Source organism: Nannobrachium achirus (assembly GCF_963921795.1).
Source record: "Nannobrachium achirus genome assembly, chromosome: 12".
In the NCBI taxonomy this organism is placed as follows: domain Eukaryota; kingdom Metazoa; phylum Chordata; class Actinopteri; order Myctophiformes; family Myctophidae; genus Nannobrachium; species Nannobrachium achirus.
This window is the reverse complement of record NC_137832.1, coordinates 2,670,661-2,695,181: the sequence shown is the minus strand read 5'-3', so window position 1 is coordinate 2,695,181 and position 24,521 is coordinate 2,670,661. Positions and strand designations below refer to the sequence as shown.

General features: G+C 43.2%; 1 protein-coding gene across 2 annotated transcripts in view; it reads left to right on the top strand.

The window, feature by feature from the left end:
* The window catches only part of LOC308296337 (endoplasmic reticulum aminopeptidase 1-like), a 38,042-nt gene extending 20,119 nt beyond the window's left edge, over nucleotides 1-17,923 (top strand). For both annotated transcript variants that reach the window (XM_080739586.1, XM_080739587.1), the window contains exons 14-22: nucleotides 722-801; nucleotides 1,428-1,611; nucleotides 2,766-2,922; nucleotides 3,921-4,033; nucleotides 4,553-4,624; nucleotides 11,334-11,495; nucleotides 13,683-13,823; nucleotides 15,399-15,480; nucleotides 16,282-17,923. In XM_080739586.1, the coding sequence (XP_080595712.1) occupies nucleotides 722-801; nucleotides 1,428-1,611; nucleotides 2,766-2,922; nucleotides 3,921-4,033; nucleotides 4,553-4,624; nucleotides 11,334-11,495; nucleotides 13,683-13,823; nucleotides 15,399-15,480; nucleotides 16,282-16,467 (1,177 nt within the window). In that variant the 3' untranslated portion in view covers nucleotides 16,468-17,923. The remainder of the gene's footprint in view (nucleotides 1-721; nucleotides 802-1,427; nucleotides 1,612-2,765; nucleotides 2,923-3,920; nucleotides 4,034-4,552; nucleotides 4,625-11,333; nucleotides 11,496-13,682; nucleotides 13,824-15,398; nucleotides 15,481-16,281) is intronic.
* The last annotated feature ends 6,598 nt before the right edge of the window (nucleotides 17,924-24,521 follow it).

Here is a 24,521-nt window from a genome sequence, read left to right as displayed (position 1 = left end):
TTTTCACTAATTTTTTAAATGATAAATGCAAAACGAACGGTTTTGGACATACAAGGTTTCCACCCGACAACGACGATATATAGCTAGAAATAAAGATCTACTCCTCCTCTTTCCAACAAAAATAAAGTAAGTTTGTGGCTTATCTTATCTTTAGTTTTGGGCTTGAAAAGAGCATGTGCAAAACATGTTTTCCATTCATATATAATAAGTGTTTGATCACATAACAGTCGATCAGGCTGCAGGGGTTTTAAAACCAAGATAACGGACCATAACTAAAACACGGATGATCGCTGTTATGATTTTTCACAAGATTTTAGTTGATCTACAATCTAAAAGTAGATTTTTACTGTTACTACTTATTCATGGGTTGCATTTGTAGTCCTACACCAGCCATGTTGAGGACCAACACAGGTGTTCTGATTGCCATAGAACATTAGTTCAATGCCAATTAGACAAATTGAAAAACCTGTGTTGGTCCTCAACATGGACTACAAATGCAACCCATGAATTGTTAGGTCATATTGACCTACATATTGTTGTTACTGTACAGTAGGTCATATTGACATACGTATTGTTACTGTACAGTTACTGTACAGTAGGTCATATTGACCTACACATTGTTTATGTACAGTAGGTCATATTGACCTACATATTGTTACTGTACAGTAGGTCATATTGTATAGTAGGTCATATTGACCTACATATTGTTACTGTCCGGTAGGTTCATCTGGCAGATCCCATTGACCTACATGACCAGCAGCTCCAGCACCGTTCATCGTTTCCTGCTGAAGACTGAAACTGGTGAGAAAACCTTTAACACCCACCCTGCCAAAAAAGACGTTTCTATAATAAAAACGTCTTTTTAACTATGGACCTCCCTGCCAGACGTCTTCTGGACGTCTTTTTTAAATGAATAATAAAAAAATAAAAACTCCAACAATGTACTAGGCATGATCGTGATCGCGAAATTGCATGTTTAACCCACATACCAACCCCATCTTTCAAATATGGCAGCCATGTTTGTTTACATTTGAAGAAAACATAAGGGCTGTTTTCTCCTGAATGCCTGAACGGATTTCCAAGCGGATTTTTTTGTTTGAAAGCTGTGAAAAGCATGCACATGCATAGTGCATGATCTGTGCACGAATGTGTGCACCAGCGTGCACACTATTTTTTTAACCCTTTGTTGGCGAAACAGCAATATAAGAGGTCCCACTTTAAATATGGCACCGACTGAGTTAAAATCACCCCAAAGATTTGTCAATCAATCGATCAATTAATCAATCAAAAAACAAACAAAAAGAATGCTGGTATTTGGTGTCCTTGTGTCCATGGTAGATGTGCTGCTCCTACCAGAGGGGGCGCTGTGGGTGAAGTTCAACATGTATATGAGTGGTTACTACATGGTGTTTATGTCATGTCTGTAGATGTGCTGCTCCTACCAGAGGGGGCGCTGTGGGTGAAGTTCAACGTGGATATGAGTGGTTACTACATGGTGCACTACGAGGGCCAGGGCTGGAAGGCACTGAGCAGCCTGCTGCTCAGCAACCACACCGCGCTGAGCAGCAACGACCGAGCTAACCTCGTTAACAACGTCTTCCAGCTGGTCAGGTAATTAACCTCGTTAACAATGTCTTTCAGCTGGTCAGGTAAACCCATAGACTGTAAAAGAATATAGACGGTGGGAACCCATTGGTTTCTATGCTGTGCAAATGAAGCTTTTTTGGCCCTGGTATGGGTGTCGCAATCATTGTTTTAATGTGGGTACCAGGAATGCTGTTGGCTGCCAACGGTCACGTGCAACCGCAGGGATGCATGGGATGGGACATTGTCTTGAGCTTGCCGAAAATAAAGCACATGAAGAAGAATCATCACAAGCCATAACATCAAATATAACATAAATTGGACCATATTTTCACAAAACACATATCATGGTGATTGAAACGAGGCTTTAAACTAGCGACAGGAACCATAAAGTATTTATGACAATGTTTATTAAGGTAAGAAAATCAAATGTAAAAGTTCAGGTGAAAATGAATGGAATCCTATGGAGAACATGTTGCTTCTCGTACCAGAACAGCACAACTAGCGGCCAAATATAGGAACTTTTAGTTCCGTGTTTGCTTCATTTTAAATCCAGACAACTGGCCCCCTGGGTAAACCTTGTCAACACTTGGGATGCCATTATTGTTGTAATTACAGAGTGCCACCATTCACTGCGCTTTATTTTGAAGAGCCCGGGAAGCCACTATCGTGTCCATGTTGTGGAAATTCAAGTCTTGTAATGGCGATCAGTATGTTTATTTTCACACGGAAATTAACAATTCTAACCGCATCCGACAGTCATGGCCCAGTGTTGCTGTGGAAAAAAAAAGAAACGGTTCCCGACGATCGAAGCAGATCTACATGCTCACAACACGAGGTGTTGTGAGCATGTAGATCTGCTATTTTCACAATAGAACAGTGTTTTACTAAATGTAATGCCTCAACTCTTAATGCTCGTCAGGTTGGGGGGTCCCCAGTTAAAATTATGATTTTTGGGGGGTCGCGGCCTGAAAAGGTTGAGAACCACTGCTCCAGTGTAACCCAGTCTGTCCCTCTGTCTGTCTGTCTGTCTGTCTGTCTGTCTGTCTGTCTGTCCTCCAGTGTAGGGAAGGTATCGTTGGACACGGCGTTGGACCTGTCCCTCTACCTGTCCCTCTGTCTGTCTGTCTGTCTGTCTGTCCTCCAGTGTAACCAAGTCTGTCTGTCTGTCTGTCCTCCAGTGTAGGGAAGGTGTCATTGGACACAGCGTTGGACCTGTCCCTCTACCTGTCCCGGGAGACAGACATCATGCCCGTGACCCAGGGCCTGGCAGAGCTGGTCCCGCTCTACAAGCTGATGGAGAAGAGGGACATGCAGGACCTGGAGAACCACATGAAGGTAGAGTTAGAACCCTGGAGAACCACATGAAGGTAGAGTTAGAACCCTGGAGAACCACATGAAGGTAGAGTTAGAACCCTGGAGAACCACATGAAGGTAGAGTTAGAACCCTGGAGAACCACATGAAGGTCATGTTCCCCCCGATAGGTGTATTGACCTTGTATGAAGAATAAGACATTCTAAATGAAATATGCAGGCTTTGGTCCCGTGTGCTGTACTGTACTGTACTGTACTGTACTGTACTGTACTCTGAGCAGACCTGAGTGTAAACCTGTGGAAAAGATGCATTTGCAGGAAAAGAGCAGTAAAGTCAGAAGACTTGGAACGGCACATCCGTAGATGCTCACATAAGTACAATATACGTTTGGAAACAAGTTTAGTGAATATTTTATTAGATTTGATTCATTTGAAAAGCAATAAAAACACCGTAATAGATTTTTATAAAACTGTTAATATATGTGCAATGTGTATCTGTCACCTTTACCTCAGTAAGTTACAGCAATTCAAGGTTGTCACAAGGAAGTCCTGCTGTCCAGCGGCGTCCAATTCATGCCCTGTTTCTTCAAAACATGTGACGTGCTTTTTGTTTGACCTTGGAAGGATTTAGAAGACGTGTATAGAATCGTGGCAAAAATATTCAAAGACTTGCGCATATTTTTCCAAGGTTTTTCCAAAATAGCAGACCTACAAGCTTCAGTGCCGCGCTGTGGGCTTGTATACAGTTCTCTGCAAGTCATATTGTCAATTCTCCCATTTTAGTCCCTCGGTTACCACAGATACCACCATCTGTGGTAGGGGTCTCCCACTTTGAGAACCAGTGCCCTAAAGACTTTAGATTGGTTCTGCCATATAGTTGTTGTTGTTGTTTTTAAAGCTCTGAATTGTTGGGAGGCGAGGTCGGACCGAAGGGAAAGCGGTCAAAATGAGCTTCAAGCTACTGTATCTGCTAAGTTAAGGGATAAAATAATGGTTAAAGTGATGGTGCGTGCGCTCCCCAGGGCTACATCCTGGACCTGTTCCGCGGTCTGATCGAGCGTCAGGAGTGGATCGACTCGGGCTCGGTTCCTCAGAGGGTGCTGAGAGGATACCTGCTGCTGTTCGCCTGCGTCAGGTAGGATGGAAATAATTAAAGGTCTTATTATGACATTACATTTTCATTATTTTTTTTATTCTTAGGCTTTTTTCCATGTTTCCTGACATCAATTACACACCTGAACCTGAACTTTTCAACATTCATTGTGTTTTTTTTTCTACAGTCTGTACGTTTTTTGAATAATTAGGCTCAGAAAAGTGAGTTCATTGGCCTCTGGACGTACACGTCTTCATCCAGGGGAGGGTGTTGTTAACACCTTTGCTGTTACTTTTGCACTGTGACTGTATCGTTCCAATTTACCATCCCATAAAAATATCAAACATTTTTGAAAAGAGTCGGGCTGGCCCCGATCGCCCTCCGAGCCACTCGGCGGGGCTCAGATTGAATCTGTGAGCCCTCACGCTAGACGACATTTATGCCCGATTGTCGGGCCCGTTTCAGTCGGCGGCAGCCCGACTGTCGACTATAGCTCCTTTAAGTTTTACACAGTTGAATATAAGCAGGATAAATACCGGTACACATATTTCTGCCTCACAGGAATCACCCAGGCTGTCTGGACCAGGCCTCACGGCGCTTCCAGCTCTGGAAGGAATCTGATGGCAACTATAGGTAGGACTGTCACCAATCACATATGATTTTTAAAAACACATCATATATCTATATCATCATATATAGGACTGCCACCAGTCACATATGACATTTAAAAATACATTATATATCTAGATCATATATCTATATATCGATGGCCAAAAGGAAAAACCTCCTAACTGAAAAAAAATAACTTTGTTGGGAAAATTAAAATGTATGTTGAACACCAAAACCTCATATCTACAACTTGCAGATTCTGATCTGCAATTGATAAGAGATCGCTACAATGACACGTTCTCATCTAAGCAGCAATTACAACCTCTATACATAATGTTCAAAATGTTCAACGACAAAACCTCCTATGCATACAGGTAGATAGAAGGTTTTTACCTAGACTGACAAACATTTTGTTGTTTTGTTAAATAACACTTTTTACACTTAATTATGCTCCTTTTGTTACCATTAACATATTTTTATGAACTCACCCACTTGGTGTGGTAAAAGTTTCACCACCTGACACCAATCATTAGCAATCAATAATACAGTATCTGGCCTATACTCCTGTTCGCAATTTGGTGTGAGGGGAGTTTCTCACCTGAACTGAGTCAGTGGGTCCCTAGACATGAAAAATCACAGAGGTGCTCGTCCGCCATAGTGGCACGAATGGCGCAATGGCCAAATCAAATATGGCCGCCATCGGCTATAATGAAAATCCAACTTTTGTGTATATGCACAAGCAATACCTCCATTCTGACTAATTTGGGTGTGGGGAATTCATTTCTGATATTGTTTTGACCATTTTGGGTGATTTGGACCTTGAAGGGTCATGGTCAAGGTCATTTTGTAATTCCGAAGACCATGGCCACAACTTGGCCATTGTTAGGAGTAAAAACAGGTGCTGTAGGTCTAAATCAACTAATTCTGACATGTATAATTCATTTCTGGTATTGTTTTGACCATTAAGGATCATCTTGTCTTTGAAATATCAATATCAATGCCTTTTTTCAAAAACGATTTTGTCTTTACTAGCGCTTTTATTTTATTTTTTCATAATAGTTTGTTTTGTTTATAACAAAAGACATACTAGTATAAATAGAAGTACACTCCCCCATTTAACTTTAAAGGGGGACTTTAAATGGGTGTTTAAATGAGCAAATAAGGCTATTTACGAATAAAGGTGACAAATAAGATCACATAACAAAATCACACACAAAATTAAATAACAATTTCCCTCAAAGTGCACCATATTGTGATTGTGTATTATGATGCAAGTTAGTATGATGTTGTTTTTACAGGATGGATTTGCTATTGTTCCATGGCAAAATATGATGCACAGAATTCCACCAGCCCAGCAACCATATTGACGAGTGTCACGCTTCAGACATGGGAGGGTACTAAAGTCAAAGTGTTCCTTCCATCCATCGATGTTCCATTGGTTCTAGTCTTTCCTCGGATTCCTTGGCTGTTGCATGCAGGTGGCAAGAAATGCACTAGGAAGGTGCCCTGTTGGTCTCAGCAGTTGTACTGTACTTCTCTGCTACCATGTTCTGTCAAGGTCTTTGCTTCTCCAAAGTTTTTTAAGATATTGTACTGTACTTGGTCAGAAGCCATAGCTGCATGCTTAGTCCCCACCTGGCGCATGCAGTCATCTCCAGTCTCCAAGGCATATGTGCCTTGATCACTGTCTTGGCTAGTGGTGCTCCAAGATGAGAGACTGCTTGATGCAGTGGAAGCATGTGCCATAGTGCACCCTTAGTGCCATTCTGCAGCCAGATCTCCTTCATCCCCAGTGCTTGAATGTTTAGGGTGTAGTATTAGCATTAATGCGAAGGAGACTACGACAACTCTATGGGGTCCGCTCATAATCCTGACGTTAGGGTTATGGATAGGTTTAGTTATAATGGGGCCAATTGACTCCACATGTAACACCAGCCTCCTCAACCTAGATGGAGGTCTGGGATCTCTTCACCACCAACCCCTTTTGCAGGGAGCCCCTCATCATCAGAGACAACAGAGCTGACAGACACAACCAGAATGCTCTGATGAAGGCTCATAGCCGAAACGCTTAAGCGTTCTTGTTGGTTTGTGCCAATAAAAAAGTGGAAACGTGAGTACTTTGTTCTCCACTGATTTAAAGTTTTGGATGTGCTACCTTTTTGATGCCCTGTTAAGGTACCCCCTCATGCTCATATATGGGGATCCCCAGACTATCAAACCCAGGCCCTAACTCGCCAAGGCCCTGCTTGGCTTTTAACATATGTTTTATGCCCATATATGGAGATCCCTGTCCCAATGTCATCAATATTAAGGACATATCTGGCATGTTTTGACATAACATTGTTGACCCCTGATCACGCAGGGGTCTCCATTATGTGTAACTGGTCCGATACATATCACTGGCCAGATGGCCAAGAATTGGCACGCATGTCACCCTGAGGCGTCTTACTAGTAGACACATCCATCCCTCAGCAACTTTCCAAATTCTGGGTGTCTGAGGAGAACAAACAGTTCTCTAGCTGTGTGTTCGGAATATGGTGTCCAATCAACCCTGTGGCAATGTTACCATCATTGTCGGACGACAGTGGCTCAGTATAGAGCGCCTGCCTTGAAATCTGAAGGTTCCAGGTTCGATTCCCAGCTCTTCCTGGTTATGTGTCGAAGTGTCCTTGAGCAAGACACTGAATCCCTTACTGCTCCCGATGAGCAGGTTGGAACCTTGCATGGTTTCATGGTGTGTTAATGGGGGAATTGTAAAGTGCTTTGGAGAAAAGCACTATATACTGTAAATGCAGTCCATTTACCATTGTCTCTGATGAAGATGACAAAGGTGGAGTAGAGATCCCAGACATCTTGAATAGGATTGAGGAGGCTGACACATGGTGCATGTACTGACTCCATTATAACCAACCCTAACCTTCACTAACCTAATGGTCGGAATAATGGGGTGTTGGAATTATGGCGGGCCCCAGAGAGTTGTTGTCTCCTTCGCGTAACTGCTATACTACACCCCATATTTACAAGCACTGGCTGCAGAATGGCACTGGTGAAAATTGGAAATGCTTCCACTGCATTGATCTTGGAGCACCACTAGCTAAACAGTGATCAAGGCACATATGCCTTGGAGACTGGAGATGACTGCATGGGCCAGGTGGGGATTAAACATGCAGTTATGGCTTCTGACCAAGTACAATATATCTAACAAACTTTGGAGACTGAGAGGCAAAGACTTTGACAGAACAAGACACAGCATTGGTAGCAGAGAAGTACAACAGCTGAGACCAACAAGGCACCTTTCTAGTGCATTTCTTGCCACCTGCTTGCAACAGCCAAGGAACCTGAGGAAAGACTAGAACCAATAGAACATGGATCAGGTCATGACATTAGGCTTGTCCTTTGTGCTGTATGCAGACTATGGACTGCCCATATACTACACTATGGAGTGGAGGGAGCAAGGAGGGTCATTAGCTTTCCTTTTGTTATTCATTCTATTTCAATGTCTGACTCAGTTTATCCGGACAAGTGACTTTTGTGCCCGGACAAGTGAATGAGAAATGTACTTGTCCAAAGGAAAAGTGCCTCAAAAAGTCAATGTCAAGCCCTGATGTCAAGCCCTTTGGCTTTAGTACACTCCTGCCATGTCTGAAGCGTGACACTCAACGTTATGGCTGCCTTGCTGATGGAGTTCTGTGCATCATATTTTGTGATGGAACAATGGCAAATCCATCCTGTAAAAGCACATCACACTAACTTGCATACACAGAATCACAATATGGTGCACTTTGAGGGAAATTGTTATTTAATTTTGGGCGTGATTTTGTTATGTGATCTTATTTGTCACTTTTATTCGTAAATAGTCTTATTTGCTCATTTAAACACCCATTTAAAGTCCCCCTTTAAAGTTAAATAGGGGTGTTTACTTATATTTATCACTAGTATGTCTTTTGTTATAAACAAAACAAACTATTATGAAAAAATAAAATAAAAGTGCTAGTAAAGACAAAATCGTTTTTTAAAAATGGCATTGATATTGATATTTCAAAGACAAGATGATCCTTAATGGTCAAAACAATACCAGAAATGAATTATACATGTCAGAATTAGTTGATTTAGACCTACAGCACCTGTTTTTACTCCTAACAATGGCCAAGTTGTGGCCATGGTCTTTGGAATTACAAAATGACCTTGACCATGGCCTTTCAAGGTCCAAATCACTCAAAATGGTCAAAACAATATCAGAAATGAATTCCCCGCACCCAAATTAGTCAGAATGGAGGTATTGCTTGTGCATATACACAAAAGTTGGATTTTCATTATAGCCGATGGCGGCCATATTTGATTTGGCCATTGCGCCATTCGTGCCACTATGGCGGACGAGCACCTCTGTGATTTTTCATGTCTAGGGACCCAGTGACTCAGTTCAGGTGAGAAACTCCCCTCACACCAAATTGCGAACAGGAGTATAGGCCAGATACTGGAGTACAACAAGGCAGAGAGGAGGTTTTGAGCTTCAACATTTTGCCACTTTTTTAAAATATATTTGTATTCTTAAATGTTTTTGACATTACAGTACATAATCACACTAACTCATTCACTCACATTCTCACACACACACACACACACACACACACACACACACACACACACACACACACACACACACACACACACACACACACACACACACACACACATACCCCCTGCACATGCTTATTGAAATTAGCAATAATAATACAATAATAATTTAAAAAAATATATATATATATACATACATTCAAATGTTCAAATTACATTGTTTACATCATCACATTCATTTTTTCTCTCTTTAGCCATATATTGTTATTTCATTTAGGTACGTGTTTCCATGGCGTTCATATACATTTCCCAAAGCTGGTCAAAGTCACTCTGTCTACCCCTAACTACTGTATATAGGTTAACCATTACATTTTGCCACTTACTGAAAATGAACAAAATCGGGGTTCTATTCACATGACATTTCTGACAAAATTAGGTGCAGTCAGCAGAACGATCTTACAGACAGGGTTAGCAAAATCATTTGCAGATAGGAGGTTTTGCTCTTTGGCCATCGATATGATCATATATCTATATCATCATATATCTATGTCACCATTATGACATTTTACATGACCATTAATTGTCACTCAGATAATTGTGATTAAGGATTTAATAAAGCAATAAGCCACAAGAGGCGAGTGGTTACCGGGGGAGTATACACCGGCTGAGAGGCGTTTCCGACCCTCTCAGCCGGTGTACAGTATACTACCCCGGTAACCACAAGCCTCGCGTGGCTTATTGCTTTTCTAAAACTGTCACAATATTGCAACATGAAAATCATAGCATTGCATTATTTAAAGAAAAAAAGTACACTTCTCCGCCACCAGGAAGAGACATGTCCTTGCGTTTACCAGCCACAAACGGGACTTACGGAAGCCAGTGTGTGTTTACAAAGTCACGTCATTCTTTTTGCCAAAAAAATAGGGAAACAACACTTGTGTTAGATCAGTCTCATTGCGACCGTAGGTCGCACTTACTACAGAAAGCTGCTCGAGGTGTCCGTCTGTCCGTCCGTCCGTCCGTCACACACGTCACACGTCACACTTTTGCCCTGCTCATATCTCCGCAACCGTTGCCCCGATCCATGCCAGATTTTGCACACACACTCCTTACCTGCCAAACTACAACCTCCAAGGACCCCCGGAGCTCCAGGGACCCCCAGCTCCCTCGGGGACCCCCAAGTGTAAAAAATGAGCACATGTGCAAAAATTACCAAATGACCACCCCAACGGGGCTGCTCACGGGGCATTCCCGGGGACCACCCACTCCTGGTGCTCCAGAACGGATGCAAAAGTGGTGGCGCCCCCAGTGGAGGACCCCCTGCCACTGCAGCTCACATAAAATGCCGTAACTCGGGCTAGGAGCGACCGGGAGAGCCGGGGCCGGTACCTATTCGTCCGCCTTGGCGGCGCGGAGACCCCACCCCTCATTTCTCACATGGCCCTCTAGCGCCACCATGAGGCCGATTCAGATTTTGCCCTAAAATCACAAAAATCACTACACAGTATGTCTACACTCATGTCATCAACATGCTCAGGAAGATTTTGGAAAAACACATTTTTGTGGAGATAAGTGACCTACGGTCGCTTATCTCCCGATTAGGGAGTCTTACTGGTGTTAAGAAGTTAAGAACCATATTCGATCCATACACATGTTTATTTTCATCCAGATTTAGCTGCTATGTGGGTGAACATCACATCAAAAACGCTAGCATAGCAACCTAAGCTAAACAGCCGAGTGGTGCCTGGAGAATAGAGGGCGCATGTTGCCTTTACAAGCCCCGCCCGGAGCCATTCAGTCACTGTCCTATGCATGCGGGCGGTGCTTAGAAGCACCCGCACGGCAGGATTTGAGAGGAAATCAAACGCTCGCTTCTCTAGTTCAGCCTCACGGCACAGTGGAAAGAAATAACGCACCTGGCTTTGATATAAATTGATTCAAGGTGTGGGTTATAGTCTCAGGTATACCATGGCAACCAGCCAATCAGAATCAAGGAATGGAACTAGCCGTTTTAGAATTGTGTTTTTGTCGTTGACAATTACATTTCTGTTTGGCTTGGAGGCTTTGAAGTTGCACATGGCAGATATGACACATAACCTAAATATGCTCTCTCTCTCTCTCTCTCTCTCTCTCTCTCTCTCTCTCTCTCCCCCCCCAGTATTCCCAGTGATGTCAGCATGGCGGTGTTCTCCGTGGGTGCTCGCACGCCCGAGGGCTGGGACTTCCTGTTTGAGAAGTACCGCAGCTCGCTGCACAACTCCCAGAAGAGTCGCATCAAATACGCCCTGACCATCACCCCACTGACCCACAAGCTGGAGTGGTGAGTATCAGTAACACTGACCATCAGCCCACTGACCCACAAGCTGGAGTGGTGAGTATCAGTAACACTGACCATCACCCCACTGACCCACAAGCTGGAGTGGTGAGTATCAGTAACACTGACCATCACCCCACTGACCCACAAGCTGGAGTGGTGAGTATCAGTAACACTGACCATCAGCCCACTGACCCACAAGCTGGAGTGGTGAGTATCAGTAACACTGACCATCACCCCACTGACCCACAAGCTGGAGTGGTGAGTATCAGTAACACTGACCATCACCCCACTGACCCACAAGCTGGAGTGGTGAGTACCAGTAACACTGACCATCACCCCACTGACCCACAAGCTGGAGTGGTGAGTATCAGTAACACTGACCATCACCCCACTGACCCACAAGCTGGACTGGTGAGTATCAGTAACACTGACCATCACCCCACTGACCCACAAGCTGGAGTGGTGAGTATCAGTAACACTGACCATCACCCCACTGACCCACAAGCTGGAGTGGTGAGTATCAGTAACACTGACCATCACCCCACTGACCCACAAGCTGGAGTGGTGAGTATCAGTAACACTGACCATCACCCCACTGACCCACAAGCTGGAGTGGTGAGTATCAGTAACACTGACCATCACCCCACTGACCCTCAAGCTGGAGTGGTGAGTATCAGTAACACTGACCATCACCCCACTGACCCACAAGCTGGAGTGGTGAGTATCTGTCCACTGCACCACACACTGCAGTAGAGCTGGGATTAGCCTCGATCAGAGTCGGCTCCTGTAGTCTTTTTGAGTCATGAAACTACAACGTTACGTCCTTCCTCGCGGTGAAGAGCTTTCCACCGCGAGTCCCGACACATCTCTCTGTTTTTACTATCAGACAGATAGGCTCTTCACCCCGTTCACTGATTGGTCGATCTAGACCAGTCAGTCACGGTGAATAGGACTTCACCGTGACGGACTATGATGGCCTTCACTTATTTTCTGACTTGAGGTGGAAAGCTTTCCACCTCAAATTTCGAGGATCGAGGCTATACCCGACGAGGCTATACCCGACGAGGCTATACCCGACCGAAAAGCCGTGGGGCCCGACAAGCCCGTCGGACCTTGATTCGGGTCGGACATATTGTTGATATAGCCTCTGCACTCTCTCTGATGATGCACGCAGTGTACACAACTCCTGTGTGTGTGTGTGTGTGCGTGTGCGTGCGTGCGTGCGTGCGTGCGTGTGTGTGTGTGTGCTGCTCGCGCTAATGCTGCAGCCACGGAGACATAACTCTGAGCATGGCGAAAAGTCCCACTATGAGGTAAACGCGTTGTTGTGGTTTGATTGGAAGTGGCGTGCCGCTGAATGGAGCTCCTAGCTTGTGTTCCCACTGACTGTCCCTTGCATTGGATGTTTATTTTCTGCGCTGTTGTGTGCAGCTGCAGACACAGTGCACTGTGCAAGCCTCGTCCGTCCGTCCAACACACATCACATCACATCACCCAAGTAAATCCTGGCTTATACTTCTTCATCACGGAGTATTCCGTGCCAAAAGTGGCTGATCTATAAGTTCACAACGCCTCGCATCCGCGACTTGTTGTGAGCTTGTAGATCTGCTATTTTCCAGGCACAGAAACAGCAGAATCAGTCCAGCGCAGCGCACGTTATTTTTATTATTTAATAATCGACGTAGCCTACTATTTAAACACTTTCACAAGCTGTGGCTTAATATTCACATTAAGGGTAACAAGCAGCCATTACTGCAATTACTGAGCATGATATATGAAGCATAGTTTGTCTCTATTCATTCCCTGTAAGTATAAACATTTTAGATAAGTTATTATATACCAAATAGAATTATATACCAAATAGAATTACAGGATTGAGACCTCCAAAGGGGATGTATAAACACAGCCTACAGGTGGATGCTGGGGTGGGTGGTGGGATTGCAAAACATCAGCAGCAGCAGAGAGCAAGCAGAGCAGCTGCACAGCCAGGAGAAAAGCCAGAATGAAGCGGTAGCAGAGAGATTTAAATACCCGCCCTGATCAGGTGAAGAGATCATGTGACTGATGACCTGATCAGGGAAGCACGCCCCCCTGAGTTGTCTGCATGACAATAAAGCTTTGCCTTATTTGTCTGGCTACGCAAGACTAATGCAGCAGTCTCTCTGTGTGTCTCTCTTTCTGTCTCTCCAGGCTGATGCAGCAGTCTCTCCAGGGGTCCGTCCTGAAGACCCAGGACCTCCCCGGGGTGGTGGTCTCTGTGAGCAGAAACCCCCGAGGATACAAGCTGGCCTGGGACTTCCTCCGAGCCAACTGGCATGACATCATCAAGAAGTGAGCAGTAATAATTATAATGATACTAGGGCATTCACCAAATATTCGAATATCAAAGTCACTATTCGACGTTGTTCACCGAAGTCGAATATTCGCTTTTTTTCTTTTCTTTTCTTTTTTTTTTTTTTGTCAATGCCCCTGGTGAATGAATTTGTTAATGCTCTATACCAGGGGTTCTCAAACCTTTTCAGGCCGTGACACCCAAAATAAACATACAGTATATGAACTGGGGACCCCCACCCTGACAAGCACTTGGAATTGTAGGTATTACATTTAATGTGACTCGGTTCCACAGATTAATATTGTGAAAATAGCCGATCTACATGCTCACAACGCCTCGCAATATTTGACAGTTTTGGCCAGTCCTGTCGTATATTCGACAATTCGAATACTTTGAGGTTGAATAATTCGAATACTAAAAATCACTATTCGTGAATGCCCTAAATGAAAATAACATGACATCATCAAGAAGTGAGCACTAATATAACAATAATGGTTAGTGAAAGTTACAATATGGTTTAAGAAATATGAGCTCACTATGATCACATTCCATCATATTCAAGGGCTTTTGGAGAGAAATGGGACTCCAGTCCTAAACAAGAAAGCATGTTTACTGTTTGAGCACTTTTACATTAAAAGTGTGTATTAGATTAATAGGATATAAATCATGATATACTTGTATATCCTATATTTCTCCTAACAAATTAGGCCGATCTCACAGTTGAATCATGCAAAAAAAAAAAAAAAAAACATTATTCGACAGATTAGTAGTCGACTAAGACTCCCTCCATCGATTAATTCGACTAATCAAGGTCAGCCCTTCTGGCATTAAATGAGTGAAGAGATCAGGCTGCTAGCTCTGAGGTAAATGTGTTGTGATCCTGTAGTGCAGTGGTTCTCAACCTTCTCAGGCTGCGACCCCCAAAATAATCATATTTTAACTGGGGACCCCCCACCCTGACGAGCACTAAGAGTTGAGGCATTACATTTTGGATAACACTGTTCTATCGTGAAAACAGCAGATCTACATGCTCACAACACCTCGCAACGTGTTGTGAGCAATTTCTGCCTGTAATATTTGACAATTTGGCCAATGTTTAATTCCTTAAATTGTCACTTTAGAAATGTGCAGATACGCCTCAATACACTTAAACTTTATGTTGATTTGTTTACTGTTGAGTGAGAGAACAATGTTTCACATTAAAATGATGTGGGGACCCTCCTGGAGGTCCCGACCCAAAGGTTGAGAACCACTGCTGTAGGGCAGTGGTTCTCAACCTGTGGGTTGGGACCCCCTTATTTTGGGGGGTCCCCAGATGATCAACTTAATGTGAAACATTGTTCTCTCACTCAACAGTGAACAAACCAAAACGCGAGGCGTTGTGAGCATGTAGATCTGCTATTTTCACAATAGAACCGTGTTGTACAAAATGTAATGCCTCAACTCTTAGTGCTCGTCAGGGTGGGGGGTCTCCAGTTAAAATATGATTATTTTGGGGGTCGCGGCCTGACAAGGTTGAGGACCACTGCGCTCTGACCGTTACCATAGTTACAGTATGTGTTGTGATCCTGTAGGTTTGACCTGGGCTCCAACTCGGTATCGCGCATGGTTACCGGGGTAACCAACCAGTACTCCACCACAGACATGTTGGACGAGGTGAGAGCTGATACCCCTTATGTTGTCTGTTGTCTGTCTGTCATCTTACTGCGTCCCTGTTGTCCTCAGTCTGTTGTCCTTTTCCAAGAACCTCACAACACTTGGGTCACGAACGATACGATTGTAGCGTGATATATATTGCGCTGCGATACTTATTGCGATATACATTCCCATATATAGCGATATATAGCGACATATTGAGATGACGAAGGTCGCTTCAGTTGTGTTTTTCCATCTTGGGGCGAAGATACCGAGGCCCGAATAATCGCCATCCTCTCATTGAAAATGAATTACTGGGACGCAGCTAGGGCTGTCACGATTATGACATTCGATTATGACATTTTACATGACGATTCATTTTCTCTCAAATAATTGCGATTAACGATTTAATTGTGTTTTTGTCATTGACAATTACTTTTCTGTTTGGCTTTTAGGCTTTGAAGTTGCACATCACTGACATATTTGACAACTTTATACTTAAAAAAGAACATTGGATAGTGGAAATAGCCGATCTACAAGCTCACAACGCGTCGCGATGCGACGCGTTGTGAGCTTGTAGATCTGCTATTTCCACTACTTTTTGAGAGTGTTTGCAACTATATTAACATTTCTCAACATGGAAACGATTATGACGATTATACAAAATAATTGCGATCACCTCAAATAATTGCGATTAGACGGTTATGTAATAATTGTGACAGCCCTAGATGCAGCAACCGTGCCCTGTCTGAAAAGCGCTGTGTGTGTGTGTGTGTGTGTGTGTGTGTGTGTGTGTGTGTGTGTGTGTGTGTGCGTGTTCAGGTGCGGAGCTTCTTCGGCTCCCTGACGGAGGAGAGCGGCTCGGAGCTGCGCTGCATCCAGCAGACCATCCTCAGCATAGAGGACAACATCCGCTGGACTGACAGCAACCTGCCGCGTCTGCAGGCCTGGCTGCACACACACAGCCCTGCCCACAGCGCCGCCTACAGGCCACATGAAGACCTATAGGTTCTCACAGATATTGACCGAATTCACGTAACGCAACTTCCTGGTGCTGATGTCACGGTTGAAGGGGAAAAACTACTAATATCCCATAGAGTTAACACAGAAATCGCAAATTTAATGCAATATCCGAATAGTAAAGTATAAAATACGGCTAGCATGATCAAGAACACAAGATAGTAAAAGGCACAAAGCGTTATAATTTACTTTACCGTTCGAAATAATGATTTGTTGGCTTTAAGTCCAGCAATTTCTATGTTATTTTACCCTCCAAAGCTGACGTCAGCACCAGGAAGTTGCTGAGAAATTCGCTGAGTGCGCGTGCGTGGGCGGGCCGTGAATAGGGTCTATTCAAAGCTAGATGCCTCATGCGCCGCTGCAGTTCGTTGGCGCGACTTGTTTTTGTACAAGTCGCGCCAGTGAACTATAAGTGCGGAAGTGTGCAAGGCACTCTGCCACTCGAAGTGACTACTGACCAATCACACCATGTCTCTTCCAGGACTTGCATTCAATTATTAAAAGGAGCTTTATTGACATGAGGAGACAAACGTTTACATTGTCAAAGCAAGTGCCTCTGGGGAAAGAGGGAGTCCTGCATCTCATTGGCCTACTGAACATCTCCTTCTGTGATGCACACGGAAGCATCCTTCAGAATTCAAAGAATGTTTCAGCAAGAACGTGTTTTTTTGGCACCACGGCTATGTGCCATGACACTGTCGGTGGCAAAACTAGCACCGGAAGTTCGGTGAATAACATTGGAGTCTATGAGCGCCGTCTGGACAGCTCATGAACAAAAAAATAATTCTGAACAATAAAGACCTTTATAAAATACTCGGCTCAGGAATATAAAAGAAGACATATCACACATTGTTTTCTGCTGTGTTGCTTTTCGGTGAGTACACTGTATAACATTATAGAAGCATCTAAAGAGCACAAATTACGTTTCTGAACTAGCTAGTATCGCGAGACTCCCTGTCTGTAATCCAAATCTCGCAATATCTCAGAGACAGAAAATCATGTGATTGTAAAAATATGTGATTGTAAAAATACCTGTGATGAGTCTTCTTTTATATTCCTGGAGCGATTATACAACAAAGGTCTCAGAATATTTTTTTGTTCATGAGCTGTCCCAGCCGGCGCTCCAATAGACTCCAATGTTATTCATCAAACGACAGTGCGAGTTTTGCCACCGAAAGTGTCATGGCCTTTCCACGGCGTAGCAACTCACTGTATTCATGGGATAATCATGATTTTAAAAAAAAGCTCACAATAATAGTTACTGGAGATTGTCCTCATTCATGATAGGATGAATTATCTTTTGTTGAGCTGTGAATTCAGCACCACTTAAACCCCTCTGTACAGATACAACAGACCAGTAAAGATCAGATTTGGTAACACTCTTATTTCAGTCTGCACAAATACTGTAGATCTACAAGCTCACAACGCTTGATATTCAGATTATTGCCTCAGGACTCGGGGTTCTAAATGGGGAGGGGAGGGGGAATAATGCACTGAAAAATTGCACTGGCCAAATGCCCCGGAAAATAAATGATTGGAGGCAAAATGCCAATTTATATACAGTTTATAGGCTGGAGTCAACATTGTGTTGACATTATGTTTTCAAATAGATTACAGTTTATTATTTAATTAACTGACAAATTAAAATGAGAACTTTGGGTGACGTTCTCTTAAAGCTGCACTATGTAACTGTTCTTTTCTACCCCGGATTAGAATAGTTTTATTTTCTTTTATTATTATTTTTTTTTTACCAACCACATTTCCATCTATAAGGCTCATTGTACAAATATATTGTCAGGGAATTATTTAGAATAACATGATGATGTTTCTTCAACTGGGACAAGCAAAATTGCAAAAAGAAAAAAAGGTCTTGTATAAAATAAGACATTGTTTTGGAGGAAAACTGAAAAATGACATCAGAAATGATTTGTCCACAAATTTGAAAAGTAGACAAAATATATATTTATTGGTATGACCATGACGGGCCGCATAGACATGCTGCAGGGGCCGCATGCGGCCCGCGGGCCTCAAGTTGAATATCGCTGTGCCAGACTAACTAGAGCCTGTCTGCTTGCTCAGGGGAAAAATGTAATCTTTGACCATCAAGGAGCCTGTTTCACAAAACCTAGATTGGGGAATAATCCCTGATTCATCAACTATGCTGGCTTAAGTTATCCAGGATCAGCGATAAATCGGTTTCATGAAAGCGAAATGATCTGAACAGATTAGCCTATCCAGTTAATCTGGGTGTTTTTAGCCTTGACTCAGTTTCATGAAAGCAATTTTTTCAATCAAGATAGCGATCGACCTCATGGAATACGTGAACGCACATTCAGCCTGGCTTTACGATCCTGGCTCGACAAAGTCGCTCCTTCTCAGCCTGGCTTATTGGCGTTAGGGATGGCACGATAAGCGATATTATCGTTTATCGTGATAAAATCACTTGTGGAGATTTAATTTATCGTGATATCATCCTCCGTCATGCACTGGGATCAATTCATCTTTTATTTGCCGAGCTGCATATCCGCTACCACTCTATAATTGGTAAAAGGTACTTATAATATACATACTTGATACAGTCTTTTCTTTCACTCTCAACCAAATCTCTTTGCCAAAGATTGCCGATCTACAAGCTTGTAGATCGGCTATTTTTTGGCAAATGTTCCGCCCCAAGATAACAGATGTTGGGGATATTTTGATAAATCACGATTTCTTTGGTCACAATAATCGTGATATGACATTTTCATATCATCCCATCCCTACTCGGCGTCAGTGGAACAGAACAAACCAGGCTGTACGCAGGAGGCTTTGTTAAGCATGGATTTGGCTTAAATCCTGGATGATTGAATTCTGCTTTTGTGAAACGGAACCCCAGGTCTAATCTTATACAGACAAAGTGACATTGTATTTATATATAAATAATAATAAAAAAGTGGCATATTGTTGTGCGGCGTTAAAATAGTTTATTTGCAGATGGAGAATCTTCTATTTGGAGCAGTACCTTCTCTGTCTATGCCTCTGTGTTTGTGTGTATTTTGCTAAAGGCTGAGGATTTGATAGCTAATTAATAATACAATCAAGAATGGGAATAAATGTAAACATTGGTTCAGATGTGGTCCATTATAGACCTTCTTCCAGAGCGCTGCCGCGTCGCCGCAGTGTCGGCGTGCACACACACACACACACACGCACGCACGCACGCACACACACACACACAAGCACACACAGGTGCCTCTTGACACTGCAGTCATGGCTGCTCTGAGAGATGGTCTATACACGATGTGCCTGAATGGTTAGAGAGATTGTGGAGAATTATTGTAATGATGAAATGTGTGTTGAAGCTTGAGCAATAAAAGGTGTTTAAAAAGTAGGTGAATCCGCCCTGTTCTGTATTGTACTGCGTGTTTCACAAGACCAGTGGTGTAAAGCAGGGGTCGTCAAATGGGGGTCCAGAGGTATGAAACCAGTGTTGTTCTTGACAGCAAATTTTGATTTAGTTTTAGTCATAGTCTTTTTAATAGAATGTCATTTAGTTTTAGTCATAATTTAGTCACCTGAAAAGTTTTATTTTTAGTCTCATTTTAGTCGACTAAAGATTTTAGGCAACTAAATCTACAGTTGATTTAGTCAACTAAAATGTATTTTCGCAGGCCTTGATGGTATCATAATGACTGATTTTACACTTGATTGCGTGGTGAAAATAGCCGATCTACAAGCTCACAACGCGTCACGGTGCGGCGCGTTGTGAGCTTGTAGATCTGCTATTTTCACCACGCAACACCTGAGAGCAACCAAACATAAAATGACTCTCTTCAGCACTAGTCCCTCCCTAACGTTTTAGCCTAGTTTTATATTTTTGTTGACGAAATTGTTATATGTAGTCTTAGTTTTAGTCATCGCAGCTTAGTTTTTATATCGTTTTTATTTCGTTTTCGTCAGTGAAAAAGACAGTCGACAATCATTTTTCGTCATAGTTTTAGTCGACGAAATCAACACTGTATGACGAGTCATCACTTTTCACAGTTTTGGGCGTTTTTTGCCCAAGGAATGTTTTTTGTGCAAAACGAATGCATTGGATTCAGAATCATGAAAAACCCTAGTTTTGACCCCTCACATATAAGCAGATTTCTTTTCTGTTTCATTTTCCTATACACTAAGTTTCCCAAGGGAGTTGGGTTCGACAAAGTTCAGAGGTGATAGTAGACACCTTTATGAACACATTTGTGAAGAAAACTATTGGTAAGCATTTAGTTCCCAGATTGGTCAAAGACTCGGCTAATAGTAAAGGTTACTACTATATTGTGTAGTAGTAACCTTTTGATGACAAACAGGAAACTCCAAATCGCCCGCAGGAAAAGTTCTGGGAGATTAACCCTTAATGATCCTGCACAGCAGAATACATAGTAGGCTAATTTAGCAGAAACCAACCTGTTGAATATTATTAAACATATCTGCATCAGACAGCATATAAAGTATAGATCAATCTCAGAAAACTAGAATATTGTGGGAAGTAGATTTTCTTCTGTAATATAATTTAAAAGAGAAACTTTCCTATTTTTCTAGATTCATTGTGCATGCAGTGATATATTCAATACGTTTTTCTTTAATGTCATACAGCTCATGAAAATCTAAAACCCATATCTCAAAATTAAGGCTGGGGATCAATTAAACTATTTAATCTGGTTAATCGCACGATTGTCCATAGCTAATCATGGACCCTCTGTCTGTCTGTCTGTCTGTCTGTCTCTCTCTCTCTCTCTCCCTCCATGGGTCATTTCCACCAGCTGTTACTTTAAGCGTCCTGATGCCGCAATAAAGATGTGTTGGAGACCTTTAGCTCTAACACACCCACCTGGAGCTGATAGCACACGCACACACACACATACACACACACACGCACACACACACACACACACACACACACACTCTCTCTCTCTCTCTCTCTCTCTCTCATTAAATCATACCCTCTATAGAAAGTGTACTTTGCCCCTCCTGCCATATTTAGCTCGGTATTCACCTGAGCAGAGCGCTCCGTGTACAGGTAAGACCTCAGCTCTCACATATTCCTTCTTCTGTTGTTACCACTGTACAGTAGAGCAGTGGTCCTCAACCTTTTCAGGGACCCCCAAAATAATCATATTTTAACTGGGGACCCCCAGGCCCACATCCCCATCCTGACGAGCACTAAGAGTTGAGGCATTACATTTTGTATGACACGGTTCTAGTGTGAAAATAGCAGATCTACATGCTCACAACGCTATTTTCCTCAATTTCTGTCTCTAATATTTGACAATTTGGCCAATGTTTAATTTGTCATTTTAGACTAGAGGTATTAAAAATACCAAATTGTCACTGTGAAATGTGCAGATACCCTATACGCTTAAACTTTACGTTGGTTTGTTTACTGTTGAGTGAGAAAACAATGTTTCACATTAAGTTAATCATCTGGACACCCCCCGAAATTATTTGGGGACCCCCCTGGGGGTCCCGACCCACAGGTTGAGAACCACATGGTCTAGGGGAGGGTGTTTTTAGCAGTGTATCAAAAACGCAACTCGGTTACGGAAGCTTGTGATTGGCTGCGAGGAGGTGACGAAAGTCGCGGGGACAGAGATACACCTAAACCTAACCTTAACTTATTAAAACTAACACTGGTGAATGCTAACCTGGTGAAATACTAATCTGTTGACGCTGGTGAATGCTAACCTGGTGAATGCTAACCTGGCGAATGATAACATGCCTACGCTGGTGAATGCTAACCTGGTGAAATACTAACCTGCCGCTGCTGGTGAATGCTAACCTGGTGAATGCTAACCTGCCGACGCTGGTGAATGCTAACCTTATGAAATGCTAACCTGGTCGGACCAACAGAAGGCATCTCCCTTAACCAAGGTGCTTTTTTGATATACTCGGACTGAAAGAACTGCAAAAACACTCTCCCTTTACTCTAGTTGTCTGGTGTCTAGCAGTCCAGTTATGAGTAAACCCCTGTCTATACTTCGACCGAAAAAACGAAGATTTCGGTCAAAAGGTCCTTTTCGACGGAAACATTATATCCCTCGCGACTTCTGAAAAGCATTGGACCGAATGAGAGTTCAGAAATTTGCATGTCGGAAAACACAACTCACCGAACCGAACCGAACAAGTATAGAGGGGCCTTTAGTTCGTTGTGGGCTCGCTTTAGAGACTAAACTCTGTCAAGGTGCCAACTTGAGTCTCGTGCACTCTTGGCCATATACTGTATAATGCTGCTTTCAGTGCTGTTGGGTGCTGTCTGTATATATATGGGTGGACAAGTTGTCACTCTGCCGAGGTGCCAACCTGTGCCTTGTTATTTTTATCAGGTTGCGCTGGTTGGTGGTGATGTCACCAAGAACGCTGCTTCCTCATTGGCTAAAGACCCTGCCTTTGTACTGTCAGACAAAAGCAGACCCCACCGAAAGTAGTACTTGCACGCTCTGCTGGTGCAAGTAAATAAAAGCACTGCTCACTTCACACTAGCTAGGATTTTAATTTGTTTTACAAAAAATGGCAAATAATCCTCGAACCGAAAACACTTGTTTATAGAAATCAGGCTATAGCAACCACACTAATAAAAAAATCAACTCCTGAATAAGTGTACTATAAGATGAAATAAAACAAATCACACCCAATGTGAAGTGAGCGGTGGTCCTGTTTGCATAACGTCTTCAGACTAGGATATAGGTCTAGGATGTAATTGGTGATGTAATACAGGCTACACACACATTGCTATGGCAAAACGCTGAGGAAAAAGTGGCTACAGATAGGTCTAGGATGTAATTAGTGATGTAATACAGACTACACGCACACACACATTGCTATGGCAAAACGCTGAGGAAAAGTGGCTACAGACAGACGCACAGCCACTCTATGGAGCGGTTTACCACCGCTCCAAAAAATCACACCCATGTCAAGTGAGTTCATTTCATAAGCGTCCCGCTAGTGAGGTGCGCTCACCACCAGGAATGCTGGTCCCTCATTGGCTGTTAATGATGACGCTGTCAGAAATGCTGGTCCCTGATTGGGCATCGGCCTTAAACATACACAGCTATCTACCTACATACGCAGTACGTGCACGCTCTGCTGGCGCAAGTAACTAAAGAATGGCAAAATAAAACATAATTTTTTTGCATGCAAATGGTGGCACCACTCTTAAACCACTACCTAAACCACTCTGGGTTTGTTCATCAAAACCAGAAAAAAATTGGTAAAAAAATCGAATGCGACCATCCCGTTTGTGTTGCCGTCACAAACGTGACATCCAGATTTGATTGGCCACGTGACTTAATGCTCTGTTCAGTGAACTGCGATGTCGACGTCAGAAATGTAAATCTAGATTATGTAAAAGCCGATGCGTGTGTCTGTCCGTCCGTCCGCCCTCGGGATGTCTGGAGAACCATGAACCAGTGTGCATCGGTCGGGGCCATGTTGTGCAGGGACGTGCAGAGAATGTGAGAGAGGCAGGGGCTGACATTTCTAAAAGGGCTTTTTGGTGAAAATATTGAAAATACCAGACCTCCTGGAGGTCTGGAGTTTGGCTATTTTCGGTGCTTGATACCACACTAAACTAAGCATAATCAAGTGAATACTGGGGATGTGGCGTAACGGCATGGATTTCTACACAGAGGGCAATTCTTTCAACATAAGATGCTGCATTCAAGTTCAGGAGAGTTTGGACAAGGCTCTTGAATGTTGCCTTCAGGTATGGTATAGAAAGAGGGGCATTTGCTGGAGAGGGCACCTTTTACAGACAGATAAAAGGGCAGGGGCTCAAGCCCCCTTTGATGTCTATGTGTGCACGTGCCTGGTGTTGTGCATCGGTCAGCCTGTGTTGTGTCGAGTGGGAAGTCGTCGTACCGGCGGTTGTCCAGAGCAAACCCTCCCTTTTCTTCACGACCTTCCAGGTCTCCTCCCACTGTCCTGATGCTCCAATCAGATCCCTCCGCTGTCCTGATGTCATTACATCGTGATCTGGACTCCATAAAGTCTTCTCGTGTGCTCGGTAACTTGGCTTAAAAGGC